This window comes from Etheostoma spectabile, chromosome 7, assembly GCF_008692095.1.
Source record: "Etheostoma spectabile isolate EspeVRDwgs_2016 chromosome 7, UIUC_Espe_1.0, whole genome shotgun sequence".
NCBI classification, from domain to species: Eukaryota; Metazoa; Chordata; class Actinopteri; order Perciformes; family Percidae; genus Etheostoma; species Etheostoma spectabile.
In genome coordinates this window covers 14701653-14713662 of record NC_045739.1, presented here as the reverse complement: position 1 = coordinate 14713662, position 12010 = coordinate 14701653, and the positions used below count along the sequence as shown (strand labels likewise).

The 12010-nt window shown below is 38.1% G+C and overlaps 1 protein-coding gene across 1 annotated transcript in view; it reads left to right on the top strand.

Annotated features, from left to right (window-relative positions):
* Positions 1-9478, top strand: part of gpr153 (G protein-coupled receptor 153) — a 32663-nt gene extending 23185 nt beyond the window's left edge. The window contains exons 4-6 of the mRNA XM_032521102.1: positions 503-692; positions 4119-4303; positions 6442-9478. Coding sequence (XP_032376993.1) covers positions 503-692; positions 4119-4303; positions 6442-7281 — 1215 coding nt within the window. The 3' untranslated portion in view covers positions 7282-9478. The remainder of the gene's footprint in view (positions 1-502; positions 693-4118; positions 4304-6441) is intronic.
* Positions 9479-12010: the final 2532 nt, after the last annotated feature.

The window sequence follows — 12010 nt, the reverse complement described above, 5'->3', positions numbered from 1 at the left end:
CCCAACCCAACTCCCTACAGACTGAGCTACTGCCACCCCAGATTCCAGACTAAACTAGAAGGGCACTGCCCTGTCTCACATTGTTAATACAGTGTGAATTTCCCAAGTCGGGAACTCCTTTTTCTAAATATTTCAACACCACATGAATGCAGCACAAATGCCCTCTCGCAATGTTAACAAAAGTCAAAAATGATTTCTGTCTCTGCCCCTAAATTCTGATGCACTCCAGAATTGATCTGTACAATAATTTTTCCAATACCCTGCTGACAGACAAACAAACCAAACCGAAAACATCACCTCCTTGGCGGAGGTAATGAAAACTAGCTCTGTTCTGCTTTGTAAGGACTTGTCCACCTAATCCGTGTTATTATCAGTGCTGTGAACAGCGCTGAATGGACTTAAATAAGTCTATGGAATTTAACATAGTAAGCAGCAGTCCTTTCCATACAGTATAATAGCTGATTATGTTTTTCTAACCCTTTTGCTTACTTACTCTGCCCAGGTGGTGAGCTTTGCCAGTCTGAAGTTTGACCGCTCCTACAACTGGATGGTGTTGTGTGTGCTGTGGTGCTCCATTGCCCAGTCCATCCTGCTGCCCATGTTCCTTTGGGCTTGTGACCGCTATCGGGCTGACATCCGCATGGTGTGGGAGAAGTGCGTTGCCATCATGTCCAACGACGACGTGGATGAGGGTAAGACACTGTCAGAAGTCTCCCTCCTGTCCTACCTCTTTTTTTCCCCTCCTCTTCACCTGATTATGATATGGACGATAATTCCTATTACCTAAGACAGCTCAGTAAAAGACTAGTAAAAGCTCTAAAGAGTGGCTTTTGTGCTGTTAAATGCGCTTTGAGGTCATGCACAAACTGAATTCTCAAAGGTGGTTCTAAAAGATAATTTGTTATATTTTTGCAGCCTTTCAAATTCATAGACGCTTTAAAAATGAAGATAGTTTGTTCAAATTTAGAAATTCCAAGTGACAACTTTAAACAAGGCATGATTGAATTCAGAGTTGGGACATACAGTAAAGAGTCGTTTGTGTTGATTAGACTGTCTTTGGCCATAGGAATAATAGTGACCAATGTGATTTATCAACCTAAACAGTTTGGTCTCTTAGCCCAGGGAGGAGTTGTATTGGGGAAGTTGAAAGGAACAATATTGCAGGAAGGGAACAGAGGTTAAAATCAAGCTCAAAAATCTTGAGGTTATAGCCTAATGTTTAATAGACATTTTCACCTCTCGTCCTTGAGGTACAGTGTGGTGTCACCTTTGTGATTTACATCCTCAGATGTCAATTTATTTGAATCACATTTTTGCAATTGGTAATTATAACTGAGAATCCATTAGTCATGAGAATAAACGTGATACAATACTGGAGCCTGTTAACAGCCAGTTAACATCAAAGATTTGTGACAAGAAAAACACACTTAGAGCACTCAGAATGTTGCAGAGAAAAGGTGCACTACTGTACATCAGCTTTTTTCTGTGTGTGTGTGTGTGTGTGTGTGTGTGTGTGTGTGTGTGTGTGTGTGTGTGTGTGTGTGTGTGTGTGTGTGTGTGTGTGTGTGTGTGTGTGTGTGTGTGTGTGTGTGTGTGCTGATAATTGACACCGTCAAATCACAGGATGTAGTCTTTCACATCCACACTTATCTCCACACTTTGTTTTAGTGCTTATATGTCAGCGGCAGGGTTATATTTCTGTAGCCAATTACAACACAGGACATTATACGCAATTATGGCTCTAGTTTGGTTAGAGTTTTGGATTTGAGAGTGACACTGAGAATCAGCTTTATATTCCCAAATGATAGAGGTTGCAGGTTCAAATCGCTCCTTAACTCTGGAGCACCCATGATTACCAGCAACTTCACATCCTCACCCTCTGTGACGGCTTGCTTAATGTTCTAAATATTAAACTATGTCACTGACATCTATTTTTGGTCGGATCAATCAAGTTAAACCAGACTCTAGAAATAGAAATGGTACATGTTAATTGTAAATTATATTGTATTAATTGAAAATATGAAACCGTCTCTGTTAGTCTCAGTGATCTTAGCTTGTCCCCAACCTTTGATCTGAACTGGCTTTAAGGTATGACACAGCATAACCCCACTATATTTTATACCTAGAAAATTGCTACAAATCTGTAAATATTGGAATTGGTCATTTTAAACATGGCAAATGTATATTTTCGATGTGATTAAGTTCATGTATTTACCTCTTTTTAGGAAATAAAATGTTTCTATCATGGACTATCAAAATAATATATAATAGTACAAAATGACAATAAATAATGACAAAAGTAACTCAATTTCTTACATTCACAGCCTATTTAGCCTATTTAGAGGTACAATTTAAACACTTGGTTAAATATTATCTATTGGTTTTGACCTTTTTACAATAGTAATCATGAATTATACATGTTTAGTTTCTTTTGATTTATTATTACTTACTTTATATTTTGTTGTAGTTTGAAATCTGAAAGCAGAGGTCAAATGTTATCATGTGACCTATCATGTGACCTTTGTTGTCAGGCGATGAAAATGAAGTGTCTGTTTAATGCAACTTTCTGTACTAAGGTATCTTTTTTCTGTGTTTTGTATGTGGTGTGTACTTTACAAACAAAACAATGGTGGACAAAGGACATATTTACCTTGTAGCACTTTTTTTTTTTTCACTCCAATGCGTTTAAACTTGCCAATCTTCCTCTAAAATGCCCTGGCATGAGAGGATGATAAAAGGAAGGGTTCCCCATTTATTTGTTAGGATCCAGAGTAAAACAGGAGCGATTACGGTAAAGCTCAAAAGCACTTTCATGTCATCATGATGGTCATATTTCCCTCAAGTCATAAAGGGATATACTCAAATTTTTTTCTGCAAACACAACTGAAATAAATATAAAATTAACTATATATATATATATATATATATATATATATATATATATATATATATATATGTGTGTGTGTGTGTGTGTGTGTGTATGTTTATTTTTGTTTTGTTTTGTTTTAGTTTTCTTTGTGAGATGTGGACTTCCACCTACTGGTCAGGTTATATTGACTTAAAGAGCAAATAGTTTATATTTTAAGGCAGAAGTCTGGATTAAACTGCACTTAAATAGATGGATAAAAAGAAAGATAGATAGTGATCCAAGAGGTGTATTTCATCAAAGACATACATGTATTCCAAGTGAGCTAAACATTTAACATATCACCAAAAAATCACTGACACTTAACAAATATTTGGTCCCAGAATTAGGTCACATGATAATCATAGAAAGGCTTGTGGACTGGGTCCATAACCGGATCTCCGAAATTCTTGCAAACTGATGACAGTATGAACAATCTGTCTTTTTTTCTTTTGGCACTGTTTAAACTCAACACGATCTGAACCCCTTCTCTCCTGTTTCTAACCCTTCAAACCTTTTGATCCTCTCCCCCTCAACATCCTCCCTGATATCTGCTCATTGTCCTGCAGGAGCCATAAAGCAACACAGGGCAGGCCATATTCTGTGTGATAATTAACACTGCCAGTTCTCTGCTTTTTTCCAGAGGGCCTGCCATGTATAACTCATCACAGTTGTATGTATGAGGATTGTTTCCTGATTTCACAAAGCTACTGACTTGCATGCAAAGCTGCCTGTGCAAATAGCTACTTTCATCTTTCATCTTTTTGGCCAACATTTCCCTCAAAATCAGCATTTTACACACCCATCTCCAACTGATTTATAATAAACATGAATGCAGTAATTGGGGAAATGACCTTGGACGATGGGTATTTAAGAACTAAGAACACCTGACATTGTATGATTTTGTTCAGAGTGTAAGTCCTGTACCTTCAAAGATTCTTTATGCAACTATTTGGCATTGTTTCTGAATTCAGAACCAATCTGGAGTTTTAATCCCTTTAGTAAACATTTGAATGTAATTATTGGTCATTTTTATAGCAAAACTTTTTTAAATCTAAACCTCCTATTCCAAAGCAGACTCGTAGGCTAAGCCAACAAATCGGAGAACAATTGAACTTGTCACTCCTATTTATTCGTCTGTCTGTCTGTCTGTATTGTGTATTGAGTTCGTTGCTCTCTAATCCTGACGCTCGTGCTTTTCTGCACTTTGCAGAAAACAGCCAAGATGGAGGAATTCATGCCGACTTAATATATGACAGACCATATGACTATAGCTCGGCGCCTGAAATCGTGACGGTAGACCGTAATGCCAAGTATGAGTTCTCAACCTTAGAAAGGGGGGTCCCGCAAGGGTATCCATTGAGGGAACAACAGGAAGATAAAATGCAGTATTTGCAGGTATATTTTTTTATTGATTTTCTTCATTTCTTTTACTTCATCAATTGAACTATTTCAAAATGACCCTGTGCATGATGAAATGGCATTGTGGGCCTTTACAGTAACTTGCTTGAATTTTCTGGAATCATTAGACATTTTGCTATCTTTCCCAGATATGCCACAGATTTTTTTGTCTTTTTTTACGTGAATCAAAAATACACTCTGGCGACTAATGTTTGGTAAATATGACCATCGGCAGTCCCATCAACATGCTAGATGTGCTTAATTTATCCACAATTGTGTCCTAGCCATGGACCTACATTTGACAACATTTTTATTTTGTAAGAGGGTAAGAGTTTAGCAACTGACTTACCTTCTACATTTCAGAAGTCCATCAAGTTTTCATGAAAGCACACCAAAACATTTGCTCATGTTCTACCCAAAAGCATTGTGTCCATTGGATCCGGCATCCATCCCGGTCAGATGCAGAGCTGTCAAATGTTCATTTTCAGCCTGCATTAACATCACAGTGTTAGTTCTAACATGCAGCCTTCTAGGGCAATTCAACAAAACCTTATTTTCTGACTTGGCTCCAGTACTGACTAAATCTGTAAACTCTGAGTTCTGGTCCAGAATCTGATTTTGGATCCATATTCATGAAATGATTGATTAAAGCAGTGATGATGATAAACATTTTGTTCGACTTGGCCTGGAAAGCTGTGGAGAGGATATATAACTTTAGAATCAACTAATTGCAACGCACACAATATTAACTTTTTTCAAAGCATCTTAACACTGTGTCATCTTTGTCAGAAACAATTTAACAAGGGCTTCAGTTTTGTCAGTACAGCCTGCAGCTGAAGCAGTCCACATTTACTTGGACAAATTTGTTTATTGAATATATTTAAAAGAATAAAAAAATAAAAAATAAAGAATTGGTATATATCCAACAATATAATGGACACTTCAAAGACTAGTGATCCTACAATCCACTATTCAAATTGACTTTTTAAAAAGCCTTGAAACAGAGATGTATACAGTAGCTATCATTTCATCAGACCAAATCATTACTCCATCCATTGTTTTTGTGTCCAATACACCTCGTCATATGACAGATTAATTTGATTGTAAAGTAATATTTAACTGTGTAATTCCTTGCTGTATATGTGAGATGGTTAAACACATTAGGTGCATATTTATGTTACAGGACAACTTGCTAAACTGTGATACAGTCACATTATTTCTGTCACTGCTAGAAGGGTTTTGGCCAAATTAGACCATGAATCAACAAAAACCTTCAAATATCAATAGCACCTCCATTTGAGAAGTGCTATGGCAGTAGTTTGATTGCAGAATAAAGTCTTTTTGGCTTTATTGGCTTGTTGTGTGAGTCTTGGGTCTGGCTTCATCCCGCATCTTAATTCATTCTTATGCTTGTGCTGCCCTCTGCTGTTCAGCCCTCCCACCTAACACTCAATGCTACTGTATCGTCCACTGTCTCATTTCTCTGTATTTACTAAAACCCACCACAGGGGGGCAGACTGATATCAATCTTGTCGCTCTTGACGTCACCTTGACAAACCCTCTCTCTCTTGCATAGTTGTCAGAACAGAATGGAATGTGAGTATAACATGTAGGAACCATCTCCTTTTGCATAATAATGGAGGTGACTACTAGTTCAGTTATAACCATGTAGTATGTTAAAATGTCCATGCATGGCTTAGGGAATTTATTTGAAAAACTTAAGTTACCATCTTGTGTAAACAACTTATATGTGCTGCATGTAGGATATCACACTACAGCTGTATCAGGGCACCAAAATAGATTGAATTCTATTGAGACTTACATGAAAAAGATCACTGAGCTATATGTCATTATTAACCTAAATATTTACACAAAACAGACCACTCTAAGTCATTACTAAAATTGCAGTGCACTATCACAGTGGCATTGACAGCCACATTACCATGAATAATCCTACATGTAAAATCCTTTTGATTGATAATGTAGGTGTATTAATAATAATGATGTTAATGATGAATGACGAAAGCCCAACTTATTTAATGAGCAGTGCCACAATGCTTACTGGTTCTGTGTTACTGTAGGTGAATTAATGGTTATTTATACACTGAAAGGTTTGGTCTGTGTGTTGCGTCCAGGTGCCCCCTACAAGAAGATTCTCCCACGACGAAACCGACATGTGGACCAACGACCGGATCCCCTCATACCTTCACCGATGGGGCTCCACCGAGGACATAATAGTGACTGCCCACTACAGCTCCACCTTGCCGCGCCACGAGAGGCGCAGGAACAGCCTGGTCTCTTACCACGAGGAGAGCCACCATCCCCATCACCCGCATCGAAAGCGGCGACGCTCTGAGGATAGTATGCACTCCCTCAAGCACCTGCCACGCGTGGTTTGTGGTGGGGAGCACTATGAGGACGAACTGCGGTGTTTTAGCCGCGACGAGGTGATCAACTTTATAGATGAGACGCCGCTGCCGAGCCCCAGGAAGAGCCCACGGCGCACATCCACCATATCACTGATCCCAGATGTGTATGAACAGCACACAGTCATCCTTCCTCACTTCTTGCTCACAGACTTTGAGCGGGAGCCTCAAGCGCTCAGGCGGCTCTCAGATCACAAAAGGAGCATCAGTCGGTGCAACACGCCTGAGGCTTCCCCCAAACCAGACAGACCTGCTGGAAAGAAGAGCCCGGGGGCGTGTGGCTCAGGTAAAGGCTGTCGGGAGAGTGAGGGGAAACAGCAGTGTGAAGTGGCCTCACCTGGGCGAAGCCAGCAGACTCCAGGGCACTCTGCCTGTAGGCCCAGGACAGGCAGTGAAGCCAGGGCTGGAGCTAGAGCTGATGCGGGGCATCAGAAGCACCTGAGAAAGGGCGAGAGTAAAGGAAGCACAAACAGTTTTGTAAGGACACCCTCTGTATCGTCCTCAGGATACATCACCTTTCACTCTGATTCTGTCGGCTCCACCAACTAAAAGCAAAGTTTTTCCTTGTTAATATCCACATTATTACTGCAGTTATTATCATGATGAAAACCACTGGAATATTGGTAGTTATGGAAAAGTGACCTACTGGATTTTTTGTCCTTTTTACTCGTGCCACTATTCCGTTTTACTATATATACCACCAATAAATATCTGTTATACTCAATGGCCTTGGGAGCTTTGGACGTTTCTGAATGGGCCCATTGTTGATTTTATATACTGGCCGGTGAAAAGATTGGGTGGTCCTGTTCCTGTGCTTTCACAAAATATCTTCTGAGGACATTTTTTGTTTCAGGTTCTGACACAATAAACTTTTTTTTAAATGGCGTGAACATTCCCACTCCTTGATTTTGCTGATCACTGTTGCTTCTTAACTGCTCAAAGAATTGGAGGAGGTAGTACCTTGTATTTTATTTTGCCTGTGTGTTTCGTCACATGGACACATTTGCTTTCAAACCAAACTTTCCTGATTTCTGCCAATGTACCGTGAGATTGACTTAAAGACATGACACATTATAGTCTACATGCTTTTTTTAAATCATATTTTCATTAACATTATTCACAAGACATTAAACTTTTTTTTCCAAGCACCCTACGTTGAAGTAAATGGAGTGGTAATCCCAAATTCTTTAATGCCTAATAGTTTTACAGTTACTGTGTGAGATATTGAGATATAATGTGAAGACCCCTAAATTCTTATTGAAAATGTGAAGTCAGTTTGTAAAAAAGATTGACTGACATGTATATATGAAATATATTAGATTTATGGTTTTGGTGTTTTTTGTTTTGTTTAATCAGACCTTTGGCTAGACCCTTTTTCTCCCAATTCTTATTATTCCAATGTTTGTGTTAACTTTGGAAATAATCAGGCACAATATTTGCTCATCACATTGCACATTTACATTAGACCAATACAGCTGGAAATGGTGCTTTGTCCCCATCAACTGAGCATGTCAGCCTAACTTCACCTCTTGTTTTCAGTAATGTGTTAAAAAGCACCAATTAAGATTTTTGTTAAATAGCTCTCTAAGCAGAAACCTCCAAACCTCTAACCTCTGTCCAAAAGTCAAATTACTGCAGCGTTCAAGCTCACTAGATGTGGTATAACTTAAACGCTGGTGTAGTACCTAAACCCACAAAGATGTTATAGAGGAAAATTGCAAATTAACAATTTATAGTGAGTTTAAAAAAAAAGAAGAAGCGGACATTACATGTGATATGTTATCTCATAACATGCACCAAGACTGCTAATAACTCTATTCTGGGAGTCATTTTGAGTGTGAAGTGACTTTATTTAACACCCGATTTATCTTAGCTCGATGAAGTAATGTGCATTAAATGTAAGCATCCCCAAAGCCTCAGTAACGGGTGCTTTGGGAATTTAGAGTTATTAATTTTTCTATACATATACAGTATATTTGGAGAGAGAATATTAATATTCCCTATCATAGCAAAGAAGAGAAGGTCAAGTACATAAAAAACTAAATTATCAGTTAAATAATGCCACATAATTCTAAGACATTCTAACTTAGCACCCTCACTCAAAATGGACAATGCAGTAAACTTTAACTTGCAGCTGACTTTACACCGCCCATTATTAAATTAATGAATAACTTCTTATATTTACTAAATGTAACAATTTGCTGACTATAAAAAGATCTACTGTAACAAATAATAGCAGAACCAAATTTGAGCTTTGACCTTACCTGGACCGCACCTGCTAACATGAATGTATTTGGACATTAAGTTTAATCTTCAAAAAATGATTATGAGTATATTGACAACATGGGGACCAATGTCCCCTTTTACAGCCTTATTAGCTGTGAAACCATTTTGCTATTACCTTTCAAGTAATACAGTTGCATATTCTTTTTCACCCATCTGAGGTCATTTAACTGTTTAGTTTGAATTCTGATGTATTGGTGTACCTCTTTCTCATTGCAGCCTATTCATTTGGACTGAATTATATTTTTTTGGTGAAATGTATCTTTGGAAGCATAACATTACATACCCCTGTCAGACTTTGCTATGTCATAGATTTTTGCATTTTGTTGTGTTTACAAAAACAATTTTGTAACATATTCAAAGATTTATGACTCAAAAATGAATGATGTTCAATGTTATGATTTTCTTGTTCGGATGATGACTTTGTTAAAAAGATACAACTGATTAAATTCACAAGAAATTGCATCAGAGTGTGTTTTTAGAATTTAGCCACCATTGCACTTTATTCACTACTTGTTGTGGAGCCAAAGTATGCATTCATTTGAGAGATATTTTTCTTTTTGGCTTACTGTTATGCTGATTTTTACCCAAAGGGGTTTAAGATGGACATAATGAAGTACACAATTGTCTACATTTCACCATGGCAACATATAAGCCAAGCCCTTGTAGGTCCCCAAAGAAGACCCAATGTTTGTTGTCCTTTACAATATGAGATTAATCAGTCTCGCTCATTTTGGCAGTAGCCTACCCTGCTTTCAGTAGGATAAGACCAAAAACATATCTATAAACATGTTACTTTACAATGTTACTTTATGAGTTTTTCTAACATTAATATGCGTTCCCCCAGCTTGCCTTTGGTTTCCCAATGGCTAGAAATGGTGATAGGTTTAAACCGAGCCCTGGGAGTCTTGCTCTGCCTTTGAGAAAATTAAATAATGAATGAATTAATATTGCTCCTTATGAGGTTGCATTATAAGGGGCAAGATTACCTCCCCTTTGTCTGCTTTGCCCACCCAGAGAATTTGGTCCACCCATGAGAGAGAGACATCATGGCTTTAAAAGTGCAAAGTGGTAGTTCGTCAATGCCACACTCCCAGCCTTCACCTTCTACATCTTGATTATAATAAAACATACTTGTATTTATTTTATTTTAAACTACCCAATTGTTTGCTATAGTGACATTTTACTATTTACTCTCTTATGTTCAACTAAGCTTAGTTACCTGACCATATTGTTTCATTTGGCTATTTGTTTCCTTCCTTACTGAGGTATAGAATGTTTTGTTGTATATGTGTCTTAGCGGATGTGAAGCTGTGGCCGGTAGCTAAGCTAATGTTAATGGCAACGTTAATTTGAGCTAGCAAGGTTTAGGTTAGCTAGTGTTAACACCAAATCCACTAAAAATGTTAAACGCAATGTAGCTAGCTAGCTAGCTTTACATTGCGGGAGAATTTGCACCAAACGTTACTGCTTTACCGCGCATGCGTTAAGTACTAGAACTGGAACTTGACAACTCCGGAGTTCTTTTTATACATCCATGTCCGGAGCACCTTACCACACCAGCTATGCTTTGAAGGTGCAACGGGAGGACAACCTGCAGATCGAGGCGAACGAACTGACGAAATAAACAGGATTCAACATACTAACGACATACTTTGTAAGTACTTATGCTACTGTATTTCTAATAGAACAAACCAGAAATTGGTACCATTTGTTCAATTTTAGGCTGCTCACAATGCTAGCTTGTAGCGATAGCATGCTAGTTTGTAGCTAACGTTGCTCCATTACATTAATGTTAATCCATACAAATGCTGCCAGACAATGTGTGTGTGAAAATATGTGTTGTGTGAGTGTAATGTTGGCACGTTAGTGTGATATGGGCTTTCCCGAATGGGCTTACATACAAGGTGACTTCTGCCTTTTCACCCATCCTAACAAATTGGGAGCAGTAGCCATAGAGCTCAACTATTCAATATCTCCATCGACGTTTCATTCAATTCTCATATAAAGAGTTTTAAGCCTAGAACCAAGCCAACCAGCTACAAGAATGGTGACCATAAAACATTTGATTTGGGGCATAATAACATGTTCAACAAGGCAAAGTTACAAGGCTGTGTACAGAAAATATCATAGTTTTAGTAATCTAGAGAGGCACGCCTCTTTGTGGGGGGAAAACATGCCTTGTTCTGCATAGATGGCAACGGCGTAAACAGAAGAAGTGCAACATATCTCATAACTTTTTGTTTTAGCAACCATTTTTAAATTGATAATATTATGCCAAAGAGTTGCTGTGTAGTTGGTTGCACCAACAATGCATCCGTCACTGAGGCTCCCTTGACCTTTCACAACTGTAGTAGAAAAACATAAAACAGCCAATAAGCTGTTGTGTAGAGGGTTAATGTAATGAAGACTTTCATGCTGTGATTTGAGATTAAGATATAAGATATTCACAGTCAGGCTGGGAAATTGCTAAATGATGCTACTGATGGAAAGCTAACGTTTAAAACTTTAAAGTTTTAAAGTTTTAAAGTTTAAATAAGTGGGAGGCTGCTATACACAGTAACAGTTTTTAATAATATAAATATTGAGTATTAGTGATTAAATCAAATATGCGTGTCCAGATAAGCAATATGCAGCCTCTGAATTTATTAAGGTATTGTGAATTTTCAGGTTCAGACAACCCTAACACAAACAGACTTGTGTAAACAAATGTTTGTTTAACAATAAATATCCATATACAATTGTCAAAATGATCCAAACACTCGTCAAATTGCATCAATTCCTACGGTATCTTCTGTTTTCTATCCCCCAAAAGGGGGCGCAGTGGCAGGTGGATTTTTAAATGCACCTGCCATAGTTACTTTTTACCAGCCACTTTTTGCCTTATAAAGGTGAAAAACAGGAATCGCTGTGTCTCTATGATTTCATCCTGTCCTATTCATGGTAGCCTACTCGTTAGCATTGCTGTAGGCCTATTAGAGGGGACCGCCTTGAT